Source organism: Lissotriton helveticus, chromosome 3_1 (genome assembly GCF_964261635.1).
Source record: "Lissotriton helveticus chromosome 3_1, aLisHel1.1, whole genome shotgun sequence".
In the NCBI taxonomy this organism is placed as follows: Eukaryota; Metazoa; Chordata; class Amphibia; order Caudata; family Salamandridae; genus Lissotriton; species Lissotriton helveticus.
This window is the reverse complement of record NC_136061.1, coordinates 1,498,624,603-1,498,644,969: the sequence shown is the minus strand read 5'-3', so window position 1 is coordinate 1,498,644,969 and position 20,367 is coordinate 1,498,624,603. Positions and strand designations below refer to the sequence as shown.

Genomic DNA, 20,367 nt, shown 5'->3' with positions numbered 1-20,367 from the left:
ACACCCATGGAATGCCTACCAAGGGCAGAGTAACGCAATGCAGCTATTTGAGCTGCGTTGCGTTAGTCCAGATTTTTAAAGCCACTTGAAGTCACTCAAAGTGGCTTTGTGTGGCTTAAAAAATCTGATTTAAGGTTTGCGTCGCTCTTGCACCATGTTGTGTGGTGCAAGAGCAACGCAAATCATGTTATAAATATGGTCCACAGCTCGGAAAGACAGAGGAAGGCAAAGACGGTAAAACCGTCCCAAACGGAAAAAGTAGTAACCTGCATAATTGAGATAAAGTGGCAGGGGGGGGGTGTGGTTGTGTTTTTAAGAGACAGGAGCTGGAGTACCAGCCGTGCTGTTCGGTGCTACGATGTTTAATTGTACGAGCCGTGTCTTCTGAGCACAGATTCGGCATAACTAAGAACTGCTGCCACCAGTTATCCTGCATAGGTCTGTGAGAATGGACTCCATGTGAAGCAAACCCTTGTTTTTTGTGGAGACACTGCTAACAAGAGCGACAGATAGTGCTTTTACTGTTTGCAATTTTCGGTGAGAGCCAGTGGCACACATGTCAACATTTTAGAAGAGCAGCCGCGGCCCGTGGAGGGAGTTCTGGTGGGGCAGATAGGCGGGGCGGGGGAGGGGCAGGGTGCTAAAAACCGGAATATGGATAATTGGAGGTAAGTAAACAATTGAATTAATAAAACAAATTTCGTAGCGCACTGCATCGCATTTTGCGATGCAGGGCGTGCTACGAAATTCATTTTATGTATTAAATTGTTTACTTACCTCCAATTATCCATATTCCGGTTTACAGCACCCCCCATCCTGCCCCTCCCCCGCCCCGCCTTTCTGCCCCACCGGAACTTCCTCCACGGGCCGTGGCTGTAGAAGAGGAAAGAAGGAAATGTAAAAAAAAGAATTGGGACAATGTATTTCTCCCATTGATTTCTATTGGGTCTATTATCATGTGTGGGACTTAAAAGTGTGCTGCTGCAGGATCGCATATCAGAAATGTAAATATATATATATATTTTTTTTACATGTCAGGAGCACGGAAGATAGCGCTATGGCAGGCAGCGAGAGCATGGCAAAATGTTGTGCGCTGGCTTGCAGGAGCAGGTTACAGGCAGTGCACACTCCAATTCACACAAGACCAGTCCCTGTCGGCTGAAGTCAGCATAGGCATAGGAATACAAAATTTTATAGCTATCGTGACAAGAATTTTAGATTCTATTAAGGACACGGAGGCGAGGATTATGCTTTCTCATTTCTTTACTGCACAAACAGCAGCCAATGAAAGTAAAACTACAATGATAAAAAACAACATTTCCCATGAGGCTTTGAACCACGCCTCCAATATTACAACCAATCACATTAGTAACAAGCATATAAAGTATAGAGACACTAATCTGGCCTCCTCTTTCTTTGCGCGAACAGTCTTGTCATAATAAACCAAGTCTTGAACTCTCAACGGAGAGAAAAACAGTTCCTTAGGAATTCTCAACGGAGAACAATCCATAACCACGAAGGAATCATCTTCTGCCAGGAAGGAACAGCAGCACAATCAAAAGAAGGCATTCAACTCTTGTTGGAATAATTTCCTGAAACAGAAAAATAAGTCTGAGAAAAAGGAGCTCACCAACTACATTTCTCATAGGGAGGGAACAAGTTGTTAAACAACATCATTTCAAACAACTTACAGTTACATAACTGTCCCAACGGGTGGGATAATCCTCGCCTCCGTGTCCTTAATAGAATCTACAATTCTTGTCGCGATAGCTAGAAAATGTTGTATTCTATGGCAGGACCGGAGGCTTCTGATTATGCTGGTTCAAAGCTCATCAATCACAGCATCAGAAACATGAGGAATAGGTTTGTAATAAAACACTTTAAACATTGAATCAGAAGACCAATCAGCCGCTTTTAGGATGTCCTCTAAGCGGAACCTAATAAATAGGCTTTAGAAGCCATTGCCCCTCTAGTTGAATGAGCACCATAAACAGAGATATCGATGCCAGCCTCTGACATAATCCAACGAACCCATCTGGCTAAGGTAGCTGCAGCGACTGGTTTGAAGGGTTTCTGAACAGAGATTAGCAACTGGCCTAAAGGATCCGTCCTGTGTGCAATAGTACGCTCTTCATAGCATTTGAGACACTGCAACACACATAACTTGCTGTTATGTGGAAAGGCGGGATATTCCACTGAGCGTGACATGGTCTTAGTCCGACGTGTAATAACAAAGGAGACACCCTGTGGTGAAAACATTCTACCAGCCAAATCTAAGGCTCTAACATCTGAAACTCTGCGACATGAAATGAGACACAATAACATAGTAAGCTTGGCAGAGAGCTGTTTTAAAGATAAATCACCATTATCTGGCCAGGTTTCCAACAGATTAAGCACTTTTGTAACATCCCAAAGCGTGGAATACCTGGGCCGAGGAGGGTGGGCCACACAAACTCCTTTAAGTAACTTACAGACCAAGGGATGCATCCCCACAGGCTTACCATCGATGTGATCGTGACCAGCAGAAATTGCAGACCTGAAATTATTAACCAACCTGTAAGCCAGGCCTGAAGCTGCACATTCAGACAGAAAATTCAGCACATCAGTCACATTTGATCCCACGGGATCCACCTGTTTTGAAAGGCACCAACCCACCCACTTCTTCCAAGATGCAGAGTATCGTTTCCGGGTGGAAGGAGCCCACGCCTGCTGCATAAAGCTGGAAGCTTCTCGTGAAAGACCTGCAAGACATTCATGTCTCCGGAGAGCGTCCACACCATTAAGGTCAACTGATTCTGCAGGATTAAGGCGTGGCAAGCTTCCACTGGGTCCTGCAGAAGCGTTGGGAAAACTGGGAGCCGGAAGGGAAGATCCACAGATAACTCCAACAGTGTGGGAAACCACGACTGAGTCGACCAGAACGGAGTCACCAACACTATTGTCGCCCTCTGCCGGCGCACCAAAGCCGCCACTCTCGGGATCAGAGCAAACGGGGGAAAGGCATAAATCCTCCGTTGCCCCCAATGGTGTAGGAACGGGTCCGTTCCCATCGCCATCGGATCCGGTCTCCAACTGTAAAACTGGGGGAGATGAGCATTGAGGCGAGAGGCAAACAGGTCTATCTGACAGGGGCCTCGCATAGTCATGATCTGAGTAAACAGCGATGGGTGAAGCCTCCAATCGCTGAAGTCTCGGAGAAATCATGAATTCCAATCCGCCACCTGATTGAATTTCCCCGGAAGGTATTCCGCCACCACAGAGATCTTGCGATCCAGGCAAAAGTGCCAAACTTCCTTCGCAATGTGGACCAGCATGCGGGACTTCGTCCCCCCTAACCGATTGATGTATCTCACCGCCGAGACATTGTTCATTCGAAGGAGAATACAACAATTGCTCCTCAGCGGTGAGACAGACCTGATGGCAAAGGACCCTGCCAACAACTCTAGACAGTTTATGTGTAGTGAGAGTTTGTCCGCTGACCACCGTCCTCCTGTGGTAAAGTCTCCACAGCGAGCGCCCCAGCCCCATTGACTGTTGTCTGATTCGACTACCACATCTGGGGCTGCGCCGAAGATGGCTCGGCCATTCCAGGCTGACATGTGATCCAGCCACCACTGAAGCTCCTCTCGGGCCTCGGGGGAAAGAGGAATAAGGTGATCGTAATGAAATTTCCTCTGTAAATAAAAGATTTTTAGTCTCTGAAGGGCTCTGTAATGTAAGGGGCCCGGGAAAATGGCTTGGATTGACGAAGCCAGAAGGCCCACAATCCTCGCTAGCACACGCAAGGAAATCTTCTCCTTGGTCAAAGTGGATTTTATTTCCCCCTTGATGGACCTGATCTTGTGAAGAGGAAGGAGCAGTTGAGCTGACACAGAGTCTATCAGAAACCCTAGGAATTCCATCTGCTGGTTCGGTATCATCACCGATTTCTTGGTATTGATAACGAACCCCAGATTCTGCAGCAGGGACGTCGTCCACTCTAAGTGGGTGAGAAGAAGGGACCGATCTTGGGCTAGAATAAGCATGTCGTCTAGGTAAACAATGAGACGCACTCCCATCTCTCGGAGGCTAGAGATCACCGGTTTGAGGAGCTTGGTGAATACCCATGGGGCTGAGGACAGACCAAAGGGAAGCACCTTGTACCGGTACCACTGCCCTTTCCAAGGGAACTGTAAGAATTTTTGATGAGAGGGGCAGACGGGGACTGTCAGATAGGCAGCTTTTAAATCTAAAGGGACCATCCAGTCGTTCTCCAACAGAAGGTCCTGTAAAAGATGGATACCCTCCATCTTGAAGTGGCGATAAGTGACATAGGGGTTGAAGTCTCTTAAATTTAAAACCAGGCGTTGGCCGCCTCCTTTCTTCTGTACCAGGAAGACGTTGCTGGAGAAGCCTTCGGGAATGAAGGGTCCTACAGCAATAGCCCTTTTGGCTAACAATTCTTCCAGCTCTGAGTCGATAAAACTCTGTTCTAGAAGGGAAAAAAGGAGAGGCTGAGGGGGGAAGGTCTGAAGGGGACATTCTAACAACTCTATCTGGTAGCCCTAGACGGTCTGTAGGACCCAAGCATCTGAAGTGAGACTCGTCCAATTCATCACAAAGTGACGCAACCTGCCCCCTAAAGTGGCCAAAGGGCACACGTGACTTACCAGAGGACTGATTGTCGAAATTCTTGTAACCTCTGTTGACACCTCGATTATAGCGGCCACTGAAGCCGCGGGATCTTGACGGGTAGAAACCGGCCTGGTCCGGCTCTTGTGTGTATCCTCTGCCCCGTCTAGGAGCGTACCCCCTTTGAGGACTGGTATTCGAATAGCGGCCGGTCGAGCGTCCTCTGCCACGCCCGGCCCTATTAGAGACCTGGTGCAACACCCTCTTCAAGGAGGCCTGAGATTTATCAAGGGACGCAAAGGTATTAACAAATTTCGCAATGTCTTTCACAAAGTTGTCCCCAAACAACTGTCCTTCCGCCAAAGGACCCGGCTCTGACGAAGCCAACTCTACTAACTGAGGGTCAATCCGGAGCAAGACTGACTTCCGCCTTTCAGAAGCTAAAGCGCAGTTGGCGTTCCCCAGCATGCAAATGGCACATTGCGCCCAACCCGCTAGGACTTCAGAATGAATGGCTTCCCCTGTCTCTTGAGCCTGGAGGGCCAGTTCCAGGATCTTGGCCAATGGCCCCGAAAGGTCAAGGACCTTATCTTGGCACGCCCTGAGCGCGCGATCAATCCCTTTCTTAGGGTCTTTTTTATATTTCTTGAGGAAAGTAGTCATGGAAGTGTCAATGTCGGGGGTGACGGCCACCTTGTGGGCCAAATCGGGACGAGGACACTCAGACTTAAGGCGTGCTCTCACCTCTTTGTCAAAACCTTTACGGAGGTGAGTTTCCAGGTATTCCACCACAGCCGGTGGAGGGACCCAATCAGAGGACCTAGGGTGTACAATGTCCGATGGGTCAAAGGAGAAGGGCGAAGGGTTGGCCGGTGGGGAGGCATGCTTACGTTTCTTAGTTCGCTTGCGAGGAGCAGCATCTGAGGAATCCGTATCAGTATCAGTGTCAGTAGTGGTATCTTTCGGGGGGGGGGGAAACGGTAAGGCCTTGTCACCAGTGGAAGACTCCTTGGATTTATAAAGCTTATCATAGGACTGGGCATGGGGCCAGGCCGGGTCAAAAGCCACCTTCTTAGGGGGGGGGGGACGTGAATGATCCTGGCCAGGAAGAGGAAGTAGCTTACCAGGGACCAACAGCTCCAATTTTTTGGCTAATGGAAGCAGGGCCGAGGAAAGGGCCTTATCTAGTTTAGCGTCCAGCTTTTTGTCAATAATATCCTCCATGGACTCCTCATCGTAATACTCATCATTGCCCTGGTAGTCGCACGCAGTACCCTCCTCCTCGCAGTACTCTGTATCTGCCATATTCACAAGGAAATTGTCAAATTCCACTCGAAATCCCCAGAGGGAAGCACAATTGCCAGCCCAGGCAAGGGCGTCGATCAGGGGGAAGTGCCAGGCGCAGGAGCCGGAAATACCAAGTAATATCAGGCGAATAAAGTCCAATTCAAGGACTAATGGAGGGAAAAAACCCTTATCCAGCTTAGAAAAGGGTTTCCAAAAATTGCCCCACTTTCTCAGTCACTGGGAAGCTAGGGGTTAATGTCCAAGACCTCCGATTGCAAAAGGGAAAGAAAACGCTGCTTTTCTATTATCAAAAACGGCCCCTCGGCTCCTGGCCAAACTGCGTGATTCCCCCTTTCAGCCGGGGGCAGAGCGTCTATCGGCACTAATGGCGGGCTGCGCGCGCACACTGGCGTGCGCAAGTCCCCGAAGACGCACGCCGGGCCTCAGCCGGGCTCCGACGTGCGCCTCCTTCCCCGAGGGAGGTCCAAGTCCCTCGAAATCGCGGACCACGAGTCAGGCGGCCACGCACAAAGCAGCTAAGCAGGGAGAGAGCGGGGGCCTACGGGCGCAACACGCGCTTCAAGAATTATCTACGGGGCACGGAGTGGGTCAGAGAAACCCCGATCCGAAGTCTGAAAGGAAACAGGAGCCGATAGCGGCGTCGATCCCAAGAGTCGCAATAGCGGCATAAGCAGCGCATACAAGGTGCGAAAAACAGTGCAAACATACACGAAATCAGTAATTATAAGCAAACAATCACGCCAGAGGCGATATCTACAACATGAGGCCTGCCATACAGCAGTACAAGCATATAAGGTAAAGAGCACTTATCTGGGCTGCGGAGCAGCAAAGAAAGAGGAGGCCAGATTAGTGTCTATATACTTTATATGCTTGTTACTAATGTGGTTGGTTGTAATATTGGAGGCGTGGTTCAAAGCCTCATGGGAAATGTTGTTTTTTATCATTGTAGTTTTACTTTCATTGGCTGCTGTTTGTGCAGTAAAGAAATGAGAAAGCATAATCAGAAACCTCCGGTCCTGCCATAGAATCGGGTTTTTGCATGCAGGAATTGGGAGGCGGGGGACTAGCCTTGAAATCGGAAGTTTTGCGCCTGAATGGGGAGGGAGGGTTGGCATGTATGCAGTTGACAAGTCCAACAACGTCAAGATGCAGTCTGTGGAACACTTTGCCCTCCAATTTCATAACGACTGTGAGGGGCAAAGGGTCGAGAGCACGTTGATACTGTGCTGTGCTAGCCTGGCTTTCGAGAGCACGACATGCTGCCAAGTGCAGCCAGGAGGAGGAGCAGCCAAACAGCGTTTAAGGGGTCTGTAGAGAATCAGCCGGCGAAGAAGGCGGGAAATTAGCGATGACTAAAGGGAATGGAAGGAGCGGGAGCAATTCAGCAATTAAAAGTAATAAATCTCGCGTGATTATTGACTGCTAATGGATCCACCGAGGTTTGCAATTGCTGGTTTTGATACAATCGCCATGAGGTAAATTGACTGAGAGAGGGAGCAGTGGTGAGGGGGAGTAGGTTGTGCTTCTCTCTGGCTCGGAGGCGGTCCACCGAATTACCTCATCCCTGGAGGGCCGAGATCACCTCCAATCTGGGATCTGACAGATACAAATATTCACTCGGAGCAGAGTTAGCACCTGCGTCCCAGAACAGACGGGTGTGAGTGTCAGGGATTGGTTGCAGTTCAGCTTGATAATTAAGCATTGTTGGTCGGCCGACAAAAGCGCTGATTATTCATTTTCTTAAAAACAAAATCGAAGCAACTCTATTTGTTAAGCAATTGTGGCTTTTACTCCGTTTGTGAAGAAACATGTTTGACAGAAGAATTTGGCTCCACAAAAAAAAAAATTACAAAGTAAAGATACTGGTTACATAAAACGTATTTTCATGGGAAAATTAAGTGAGCAATAAAGCGTTGTGGAATACAAAGCCCTTAATTGCCTGAAAACTTTGAAGGAGTCTTAAAAGGATGCAGGGACCTTCGGGTATACAGGGATAGGATAGCCTGTAGCCAATGGAACCTTCTGGAACATAACGCCTTGGAAAGAACCATTTGCACACTGGCCCCTGTAAAGACAAGTTTTCTGATCTAATGTGCTGGGATAAATTACAATAGCATGCTGTTAAAAACAGCAATTTAGCACTGGAATGTAGCTTCCCTTTCATGGGCAGTTACGTTTTCTGGTATGCAGAGCCCACCTCCAGATAAACCATATTCTGGGCAGTTGGAGACATGCAGGGGTGAACAAAGCGGAAAATAAAATACAAATTACAGAGATTATACAGGTAGCAGTCATGTGCTCACTATCCACCATCCCGTCTAAGACCGCGTGCTACTTTACTGTGCTACAACGTTCCTTCTGCCCTGTCTCCTGCATTACCTCCTCGTCTCTGACCCAGTCCGTACACATGATATTCTTCTCCAACTGCAGAAAATATTCCATGGCCAACAAAATAATTCCTCTAAGTGGCTGCTATTTACCCAGCCATCCTATAAAGGGAGACCATGACATCACTTCCTGTCATATTTTTCTTCTGTTCATTGACCCAAGCTGACTATGATTACGTTGATACAAGGACTGGAAGTTCTTTTTTATTTATGTATATTTCTGTTTCATATTTGTGTTTAGGCTTGCTGTATTAGCCTAAGTCAGTTGGTCCATTCACGCCCTGCTCGAGCGGGCGGGCCTTGCTATGCCATTGTCTTAATCGCACTGCTAGTAACCTGCTTTAGCGGTTCCTAATGCGCTGTTGGCAACGTTTGGCGCATTATGCTGCATCTATTATGCAGTTTGGACAGCTTTTGGGCATTTTCCAGTGAACGCGAAGCGTTCTTCGCTGATTTTATTACTACGGGCACCCATTCCAATATGTGCCCGTGTTTCCTTCATTCTGCCGTGATCCTGTGAGTTTTCTGGAGTTTATTGCCGGCACTCCAGCTGATTACAATGGCAGTATCTTGGAGCGTTGGCAGTGGATTCTGTTTGTGGATTGGGCAGTGTTTGAAGATATGGAGGAAGCAGGTTCTTTGGGAGCTGTTTATTCTATGGCAGAGTTTCAAACCATGACTGAGAAGGCAGTGGAGGCTGCCTTGCAGAAGAGTGACTGTCCTATTTCTCTCAAAAATCCCCGGTTGGCGGATCCTGAGGTGGTGGGTCCACATGAGGAATGCGGAGGAGGGTACGAGAGGGCGTTTTCTCCATGGGGAGGAGCTGTCCTCTCTGTTGCTCCATCTGAGGCAGAATTTGGGTCTTCCTGATCCTGCTCCAACTCGAGTTGAGGAGGAAGGTTTTTTTCACTTGTTATCTGAGACTGAGCCTGTTCCACTCCGTGCGGCCATTCGTAAAGTACTTACTTCTCAATATAGGGAGGTTGACAAGATAACTTTTCCTCATTTTCTTCCTGAAAAATATCCTGAGGAGAACCTTGCAGAAGAGCTTCCTCCAGTGGCTAAGGTGGACAGCATCATGGCTGGCTTTCGACACAGGGCAATGTTATTTCGGAGGATGCCTTCCTTCTGGATGCGGTGGACAAAAAATTGATGACTGCTTTGTAGCGTTCTTATGTAGTTTCAAATGTTGGGATTTTTGTGAAAACATATGCTAATTATGCGGTCAAATATTTGCTTCAAGATTTCCAATCCCTGCCAGATCTGATGAAGGGAGAGAAGGATCCTTCTGCCTTGTTAAGTATGATGGAGGAGGAGGTCCGATTCTTAACAATATATGTGTTTCAGCAGTAGTATCTAGGGCAGTAGTTGCAGCATGGTGTAATCTTTGGCTGGATCTTGGAAAGATGACTCAGCCCGGAAGTTAACTTTGATGAAGTTGCCCTTTGATGGTTTTAAGTTGCTTGGGCAACAGGTAGAGGATCTGGTTAAAAAGACTGCTGAGAAAAAAAAGTTGCTGGCTCCTGTTCGGTCGGCTTTCCAAGGTCACGGGGTTGGTTACAAAAATGCATTTTTCCTCCAGCTATGGGGCATATCAGCCCTTTCGTGGTCGGGATCATGGCCGGGGTGCCCCAGTTCCCGATAAGACCTGGCTCCAGGCAGGAAATGGGGCTTCCACCCCGCAGCTTCCTTCAAGAGTATAACTATTTAGATTTGCCTCCGGTTGGTGATCGGTTCCTGTTTTTCGGGGAGGTTTGGCAGCATTCGGTTTCAGATCAGTGGGCAGTGTGGTTTCGGAGGGTTGCCACCTAGAATTTTCTACCTCCAAGTTTGTTCAAGTCAACACCACTTTCAAGGGATCCGGTGAGACATCCGGCTTTGTTGGACAGTGATCAGACTTTGGTGGAAATGTGCTCCGGAGTGAAGGAGAAGGGTTTTATTCCATTCTCTTTTTGGTGCAGAAGCCAACAGGTGATTTTCCTCCAGCATTGGGTTTGAAGGCTTTAAATCCGATCCTTGTACATTGTCCATTCAAGATGGTTGCCCTGCAGTCTATTTTTCCTTTCCTGACCAAGGGGGATTTTCCGGCATCTGTAGACATGATGGAAGCATATCTTCATGTGCCGATTTTTTCCCCTCACCATCGTTATGTTTGTTTTGCTGTAGGCACCTAGCACTTTCAGTTCAGGGTCCTTCCCCTTGGCCTTTCCCACCTCCGAGGGTGTTCACCAAGCTGCTAGCACCATTGATGGGTACCTTGTGTGGTAATGGTATTTACCTTTTTCTTTACCTCGAAGATTGGCTAATTTCAAATTATTATAATAATTGTTTTTCAAAGGCACAAGCAGATATCAAGGGAGTGTGCAATCTGCTTCAGACTTTTAAGTTCCTATTGAACTATGCAAAATCACATCTATGCCCCACTCAGAATTTGTAGTTTCTAGGGACCAGATTTTGCATGGTAAGCAGGAAAGTGTTCCTCTCGGAGGAGTGACACCTCTGGTCAATTCAGCATCTGCAGAATTTGTTGGTCTTAACTTCAGCCTCTTCCAGGATGTTGTTGTGGAGTCAGGGGGAGATGGTATCCATTTTGAACACTGTGCCTCGGAGCCATGTATGTATATTCTGGTGCGCCATCTCCTGGCTCACTGGCTCCCTCAATCTCAAATGTACAAGACATTAATTCCAGTGACTGCGAAGATGCAGGAGACTTTCCCATAGTGGTTACATCCAGACTTTCTGAGAAGGATAGTTGTCTTGGGTCCCCAAGCTCCTGTGGTGATATCGACAGATAACAGCAAGTCGGGTTGGGGGGCACTGTTGGCTATATCTTCAGCTCACAGGAGATGTGGCCCAGAGGGGTTACACCTGTGACGAACAATTAGTTGGTATGGTCGTACCTGAATTGGCAGGGGGTATGGCTTCTGCTCTTTTTCAGCTGGCACAGGGGATCTGCTTGTGGTCAGAGCTCAATCTCCTATCCCTGAAGACTGCTTATCTTCTGGGGAGGGAGAATGGGCCTGCAGACCAGTTGAGCCGAAGGTTTCCATCATCCGTTTCCCTCTGTCTGAACCCTGAGGTTTTTCAGGAGCTGATTCTCAGATTTTGTGCTTCATGGTTGGACCTTTTTGGGACAGAGGAAAATGCACATCTGCCCCAGTTATTTTGCCCTGTCTCCCTCACCGTTAGCATTGGGGAGTCCTGTCGTTCAAGCGGCTGACCAGTCTCCTGTATTGTTTTCTGCCACTTCCTCTCCTTCCAGCAGTCCTGCGGAAAATCAGGGCGGACCATGCCTCAGTCATCCTGGTGGCTCCGAGATGGATGAGGGGGCCTTGGTACTCTCAGATATTGCTTCTAGCAGTCACTTCCACTTCAGCCCTCTCCGTTGTCCCTTCCATTGATCTCGACAGCTGCGCTCAGGCGTCTGAGTCTGGCAGCATGGTTGCTGAAAGGTTAGTTCTTCTTTAGCAGGGTTGTTCAGGGGAAGTGGCGGATGCAATTTACTTGGCCCATCATCCTGCTACAAGAAAATCTTATGTCCGTCGTTGGGGTAATTTTGAAAAGTGGTGTTTGGCACATGATTTAGATCCTCCTTAGGGTGATCCCATGAGGATTCTTGATTTCTTGTGTGAAGGTTTTGTGCTTGGCCCTGCTGTTTCTACCATAAGGGCTCATTGGGCTGCAATCCAGGTGGTTAGGGGTAAAGGGTGGCTGAACTAGCTCCTGTTACTTCAAAGCTATTGTGGGTTTTTTCTTCAGCATCCTCTTATTCAATCTCCTGTCCCTCCTTGGGATTTGCCATTGGTCCTTAAAGCTCTCACGTCTCTGCCTTTTGAGCCTTTGCAGTTGATGGATTTGAAATTTCTCATTGAGAAGGTGGTGTTTCTTGTGGCCATATGTTCAGGTAGAAGTATTTGTGAGATTGGTGCTCTTTTGTCAGTGGCTCTATTTATTAGGTTTCTTGAAGATAAAATGATTTTCTGACCTAGTTCTGTTTTTTTGCCTAATGTTGTGTCTAGTTTTCACACAGATTCAGATATTGTCCTTCCTGTGTTGTTTCCTTCCCTTTCCTCCCCTGAGGAGCATGGACATAATTTGAGGATAGTCAAGGGTCACAGCGGTGACCTCTAGCTTGCTCCTTGCTACTCCTAGCACTTTCTTTACGACCCCTGGCCTCAGAGGAGGCACGTATTTTGGCACCTCCAAGGCCAGACGTTGCTAGGGGAGTGCCAGGAGTAGCAGGGAGCAAGCAAGAGGTCACAGCTGTGACCCCTGACTGCTCCCAAATTACATCCATGCTGAGGAGGAGGCATTGCACACCTTAGATCTGCTTATGGCATTATTCTTTTTTTGGGATAGGAGCTCTGCTTTTCATAAAGTGGATGCATTTTTTGTCACTTCCCATCCTTTCACGTCTTCTGTCTCTAGGTGGATTAAGCCTGTGGTTGTGAAGGCTTATGAGTTTGCTCAGCTTCAATTTTCTCCTCTCGTTCAGTGTCAGTCGACTCGATGTGTGTCAGCTTTGGGTGACTTTTTCAGGGGGCTTTTTTGAAAAAATGTTTGTGCTGCACCTACATCGAGTTCTCCTCATACCTCCCTTGATCATGTCAGGATTCAGTTGGGTTGCTCTTTTTCTTGGCGAACATGTGTTGACTTCTGTTTTGCAGACTTGATTTCGTTTTGTTTCCACTTTTCTACACACCTGTATTAAATGTTCATTTTTTGGCATATTTACAGTGTGTGGCCCTTGTGTTACTAATTTGTACAACCAATCTTGATGCTTGGGCATGTTCTTGTGTCTAAGGACTCGGCCAGGGAAGATGGATGAGGGGGTAATGCCCCGGTTACTTACCAGTAATCTTCACTACTCCGAGTCCTGGTCTTTCTGGACAGAGTCCTGATTCCCGCCCCTACCTCCTGGAGTTGGGATTGATTCAGGGGCGGCTCCTCCACTAGGGCGGAGGGGCGTCACCCCACTGCTTTATCTCAGTGCGAGAAGCAGAAACATAAAATGGTAATAATTACCATTTTATGTTTCTGCTTCTCGCTCTATGAGAAAGCAGAAGGGTTTGGTTGCGGGCGGGGCTGTTCTGCGAGCAGGGCTGGGCAGAGGAGGAGTGTTTGCCCACTCCTGAGGGAGCAATGACTGTTTGGTCAGCCTTCTGGGGCCACCCAAACCAGTCATGCGCACTCTGCCATTTCTCCATGCAGGCTGCAATGCAGCCTACAAGGAGAAAATGGCCTCCCAGTATACCCCTGGCTAGGCGGCGACCCCACCAAAGAAAACATGGGACCCGGTCTGCAGCCAGGGAATTTTTTTAAATGTATTATTACATTTACCTCCCCGCGTGACCCCCCAGACCCCGCCCGCGATTAATGCCAGCCGCAACTGGAGTGATTATATTATGCTATTACTCTATATTATGATTTTTCTGTGCTTGGTATTTCAACAGGAAGTGATGTCATGGTTTACAGTTTATAGGATGGCTGGGTAAATAGTGGCCATCCTAGGGGAATTGTTTTGTTGGCTAGGGAATATGTTCTGCAGTTGGAGAAGCATCTCGTGGGTAAGAACTGGGTCAGGGAAGACAAGGACTCGGAGTAACGAAGATTACCGGTAAGTATTCGAGGCAGTCTCTGTGGTACTTGGTCCTGAGAGACTACAGCCCTTCAATTGCGAACACGAGCCCAGTGCTCAGGGCTGTAACTAAACATAATCCCTACCTATTTGGCGTGTTAATTTTGTGAGCCATGGCCGCAAAAAATATGCCCTGCTCTCCCTTTATTGAGAAAACTCCATATTGAATGTTTCTTCCTCTCTTTCTAGCTTGCTTCTCTCCCTCTTTTTCTCTATCTTTCTATCTTGCTTCAAAAACTGAAATACTCACGTGCGGCGATTGGAAACATTACAACCCACTTGCCGCATGGCCTTATGAACTGGGATCACTGCCTAAAGTTTTGAAGTAAGTAAGAAACCTCGGAATGACCATGGACTCCAAGCTGTCGATGAATGCCCAAGTAGATAAACTAGCAAGATCAAGCTTTGCTACTATAAAAACGCTGCGACTAATTTTCCCTCATTTGGGATTTCCATACAAGGTCCAAGCTACCATCTCCCTTGTTCTGTCCAAACTCGATTACGCCAATAGCCTCTACTATGGATCACCTTTAATGACCATGAAAAGACTACAATGGATTCAGAACTCGGCTGCCAGACTACTCTTGCATATCGAACCGCGAGACCACATCTCCCCTACCTTGGTTACCGGTTGCCAGAAGATCCACGTTCAAGCTGCTTTGTATCACCCACAAAGCAATACATGGAATTGGACCACTCTTCATCAGGAATAAAATCACCAAACACATTCAACAAAGGAGCCTCCACTCTAAAGGAGCATCTCGCCTCAAAATCCCACCATACAAGGAAAAAACCATGGGTGGCACATCCTTTTCTGTTCAAGCAGCCAAACTATGGAACTCTTTAGCCCCCAACATAAGGTCCACCGACAACCACCTTATCTTCAGAAAATTACTCAAGATTTTGCTCTTCCCCACATAAACGCCATACGCAAACAGAAATTTACAGCATTTCCCTCTGTATACAAGCATTTTTCTCACTATAGATATGTACCTATCTTTGTGTATTACTTTGTATAAACATGTAAAATAATTATGTTGTTGAGAGAAAAAAAAAAAATAATAAATAAATAAAAATCATCTTTGGTCTACATGTACATACTTCCATTGTGCATCTATGTACCTTCCATGTACTTGGATCTGTGTGTCTGTTACTTTTCTCCTGAAAAAGCATATCCAATGTACTACCCTATTTCTCATCCTGTGCCTCTTTCAATATCTTTAATCTACATATACTTACCTCCTTTATGTATCTATATACTTTCAATGTAATTATGGATCTATAAATGTATCACTTTCTTTTAATTTAGCATTTCCAATGCACTACCCTATTTCTCAGCCTATACTTCGCTCAATATATCTTCTAGCCCAACCTTCTGACTCATCTCAAACTTCTTCTACTACTCCTTCCAATGCACTACCGTATCTCTCATCCTATACATCTATCAAGATATCCTCTACATCACTCTCTCATTTATCCCAAACCCCATATCACTACTATGATTGCCAAAATAGCCCTTTCTAGACTCTCTCCTACTCTACCCCTCCTTGCAGCACCTGACACCTCTTTTATTATACTGATCCCTAAAACAAACCTTTCTAAACTCTTTCCTCTGACTCTTCCCCTCCAAAACTCATTTTTACTCATCCAAAAGCCTCCTCCTATTGCTAAGACATAAATAAATAAATAAAAAAATCTTTCACTCTTTTATCCCTCCACTATCCTTTTCAATTGAAATTAACAGACTAACACGTTCACTTCTCAAATTCCATATTAAACTATACTTATATACTACCCAAATATCTGAATAACATATCCACTACTCAAATTACTTCATATTTTTTATATTTTTACTGTACTAATTTTCTACAGTAATCCTTTATGGGTTGGCGTGGCGTGTTGCTCGCCAGAAAATCGATTCAACACCCATCAGGGGTAACAAGTGCTATATAAACGCAAATCTTTCTTCCCCTTTTATCCCTCTGCTATCCTTCTCACTCCAAGTAACTGACTAATACCACTGAAATTACTTCATATTTCACCATATTAATTCACCACTAACCCTTTGTAGGCTTCCTGAATAGCGTGCGTCAACAAGCGATATGTAAATACAAACCTTTGCCCTCCTCTATCCTTCTTCTATCATTCCAAATACAAATAACTGACTAACCTATCCACCACTTAAAATGTACTTGCATGTTTCACTATACTAATTCAACACTAATCCTCTATGGGTCCTGGAGTAGCATGCTACTCGCCGAATAAGCGCTTCGACGCCTCGTCAGGGGTAGTAAGCGCTATATAAATGCAATTACAATACAATACAATACAATCTTGCGCTCTTTTCCTATCACCCTCTTCTCCCTCTTTCTTTCTATCCCGCTCTTGACCATATCTCTCTGGATACCTGCGTATCTCTTACTCCCTCCCTATTAATTTCTTCCTCTACCCTACACGTCTTCTTGTTTTGCTTGTTTACTCTCTCATGACAGCATCAGTACCTGCCCATCTACTTTCTTTCGACTCTTTTTCTTCAACGTTATCCCTTTCCATAGTGGGTACACACTCTTTAGTTTGCTTCATGCTTCCCCTTGTTCTAACTCCTTTCCATTTGGTTTCTGTCTCTATATCTTCCTCTCTTCCGTCCCTCTGCTAGCTCCCCCTGTATTCATGTTCTCCCACCGCCTGCTTATTCTCTTCCTTCGCGCCCTCTGACCTCCTTTGACTCGTTTCGTCACGTTCTACCTTACCTCCAACCCTCACTTTCTATTTTCACCTCTTCTTACATTGTTCATCTCTATGCTGTATCTAATACTCTTATCACTCGTTCTCTCTCTTCTCTGTTAATTTTTTTCTCTCATTCTCTCTCCCCTCACGTTCTCTTTCTTTCTCTGTCTTTTGTTCTCCTTACTACTCACACTTTCTCACCTCTTTCTTTCTATCTGTTCTAAATTCCCCATCACTCTCACACTCTAAACCCGCCAATCCTTTCTCTGTCCTTTCTCCATCGTTCTCGCCTTCCCTCTTTAGTTCTCTTTGTCTGTTTCCCCATATCGTCCACTGTCTTTCTCCACGCACTCTCTCTCTTTCAGTCTCTTCTGCCCTTCTTTCCCTCCTCTCGTTCTCTCCCATCTTTGTTTCGTCCCCTCTCTCTGTCTCTTCTTCTCCTTCCTTCTTCTTGTCTCTTCATCCCGCGCCCACTCTCTTCCTCGCCCTTCCTCCATCTCCCCCTCCAAGACCTCATGTTAAAAGCAGTGCATCCTCTCTGCAGCCTCTGCTCCCCTGAGAAACACCCCAAGTGCTTATAAGGATCGCTGATCCTTCTACATTCATTTCCTATCAATAAACCTATTTCCATTTTTCTCACATTAAAAACTGTGCTGGGAAACATAATGAAATGCGGGGAACTTTCCCCGTACGGTATGTTCGATGCCTGAAGGATGTCTGCAAATGTGTATTTTAGGAAAGAACATCAATTCTGAGACAGGGTTTCAGAAAACTGTGCTGTTATTCACTGTAATGCAGCTCTCGGTTCAGATTTTTCTTTTCGGTATCTGTAAAGACACAGTTTTGTGGGCAAGGGGCGTAGCCTAGTCACTGTGTTTCAGGGGGTGTGAACCTCAAATTTACCAGCTAAAAGAGCAGTGGTCTGCAGGGTGGAGGGGTGAGATGACCAGCATTTGGGATGGACTGCTTTCATGAGGACCAGGGTCAGTACTGATTTGCATTAGGTGGGCCTCTGTCTAGAGTGGCACAGTGAGCAAAAAACAATGGGTTGGAATGCTATCCAGTGATTGCCACTGGTAGGACTGTTTACAAGCAGCCATCCCACTACCTTTTGGTAGTTTAATAATAGCTGAATGTCTGGAAACTGAAACTGGCTTAGCTTTCCAAGCCAATGCTTGGCTGCCAATGCTTGTGAATTCAAAAAAGTATTAAACTTACCCCCATTCAAGGAGTACGTCAGTGTGTTTAGATATGCAAATTTACTATTTTTGTGATAAGCCAGTCACTATAGACATTTAAGGTTCCATTCTAAAAGATGAAAGTTAAACGATCTTAACCAAATGAAGCCAAAGAGAAAAAAAACGGACACAGACATAGCAGAAACATCCCAGGGTTATAAGACTCAACTACCAAGCCAAGAATGTATTTGTATGGTGTCACATCACAAACATTCCTCTAAAGCTAAGCCCCTGCCCATCCCACCTGGCCATGGTTGTTCTCCCTGGGAGCTCATGACTATGGTCATATACAAACACAATGGCCTGGAGTCCCTGCCCTGGATTCACTTATGTTAAATGTATTTTCACTGCGCGCACTCCTATTTGTCATTGCTATGAGGAGCCTTGATGGTAGAGTTTTCAAAATGGGTATATGTGGACAGGACTCCATGTTTCCATGCCTTGAATTTCCAAATCTTTTTTCAAGCGACTGATGGTCCCATGTGCTAAGCCCAAGTTAAAAATAGAGGTTGGTGCACCTGCAAATTAATAGGGTGAGCTGAGCCAGCTCCCAGCCAAGAGTCTGGTTTGGCTCTAAGAGTCCAAACATGATCCAAGCCATGACAACATTTGACATGTATATTGTGCATCAAACTGTAATGTAAAAATATGATACAATGTCTTGAAAGTTAAAAAAATTATTTTTCTGTGACATGCGAAAGTGATTTACCTTAATACATCAGTTTATATCCCTGCATAGACAGATACTTATTAAATGTGGTGTTTTTTAAACATGAATTTAGCAAAATTAATGTCTCTCCCCCTAGCGAAATGCCATTAGTGAACTAAGAGGCAAGTCAGTAGTCATTTAAACCCTAACCATGGCCTATATTCTCATTAGAAATTCAACAACATTATAGTCTATTAAATCAAACATGATAAGTATTTGTACAGCATGCATCCTGAACTCATGTATTAAAAATGCTCTCATATGTGATTATAAATAAAAAAGAGGTTTTGTGAAATAAAATGTTTGCCTTGGATCACACAATTTGGACAAGCAGTGAAGCTGGCATTGTTTCAAGTTTATCTGGTTTCATTTCGTGACATTCATCCATCAGATGCATCTCTCTGTCTCTCTCACTCTCCTGTTTTTACCACCAAGGTCACTGTGGTTGTTCTTTTATTCTTGGTGCACAGTGAGAAAATCTGAGAATGACATGGCAGGCAGGCAGGCACAACGCAGGGCCCGAGACCCAAATACCAAGCCTAGAATGCATTTATTTGGGGGGTGTCACACCTCAAACACCCCCCTGAAGCTATGACCCTGTTTGAGGGCAGTCGCTGATATGCCTGGTGAGTATGAATGCTGCACTGGATCAAGGCATACCCGGATGCTGCTGGGCGTTCACTGTGTGCCATAAGAAGCCGGTGTTCCAGGAATGCCTTAAGCCACTGGGATTCAAGGTGTGCTAATCAGCTACCAGAGTTGCATATGTATCTGTAAACTACCCGGGGTCAAAGCTGCAAGTGTTCCTGGTGTGTCCATAAGCTGCAGCGTTCCATGTTTGTCGATAACCAACTGGGAATCTAGGTGTGTCCGGTTGCTGCAGGTGATTCAAGGTTGGCCCATAAAGTGCTGGTGTTCCAACTGAGCTCATAAGCTGCTGCCATTCAAGTTGTGGTAATCAGCTGCCAGGTTTCTAGATGTGTCTATAAGCTACTGGGGATTTAGGAGAGAATCGTGTGTGCAGTCGACATGCTCCCCGGTGCATTGTAGTGGTCTTGGCTTCCTTGAATTCCCTGCTTCAGATCTGCTTCCTCCAGTGATTGTGGGTTCACTGCTGTTGCCAGAAGTCTCCCGATGAGCTGAGATACCTTGATGTGGTTACTGGTGCTTATTGGCCCACCAATCTACTTGAGTGCCTTCCTTGATGTGTTTTTTGTGGGGAGGGGAGATCTTTGAACTGATCTCTGGGATATTTTGAATTCATTCTGGATCAAAGAGTGATTGTGTGGTATTGTGCTTTTGTTAGTCCCATCATACTTGGAACCCACTTGTTGCTCTTCTGTTCATCACCACATGGTTGCTCTCTGCACTCTAAGAGTCTATGCTAATATTACATATGCCTTTCTTCTTTTTGATTATATGGATAATGCAGGAGTTTTCTCTTCAACCATTGGACAACACTCTAGATGACCGTGTCAACATATTGGCATTTTCAATCTTCAACCAATCACATGGCTTCTACCAAGAATTTGTACAGACCCTCAACCAATCCTGGCAAGAAAACTGTGACCATGCTCCCTTCACCGGACCAGCCGTAAGTAAGAGCCTTCCAAGACCACACTATAGAAATATCAAGACAATATACACTATATGATACCCCCAATGTCATGAACTAAGCGCGTTCTACGTGAAATGAGGAAGCCGGCCCTTAGCATAAGAATCTGCCATGAATCAGATATGAGTCCCACA

General features: G+C 46.0%; 1 protein-coding gene across 1 annotated transcript in view; it reads left to right on the top strand.

Annotated features, from left to right (window-relative positions):
• Positions 1-20,367, top strand: part of GRIK4 (glutamate ionotropic receptor kainate type subunit 4) — a 596,594-nt gene that overhangs the window by 396,592 nt on the left and 179,635 nt on the right. The window contains exon 6 of the mRNA XM_078683930.1: positions 20,051-20,212. Coding sequence (XP_078540056.1) covers positions 20,051-20,212 — 162 coding nt within the window. The remainder of the gene's footprint in view (positions 1-20,050; positions 20,213-20,367) is intronic.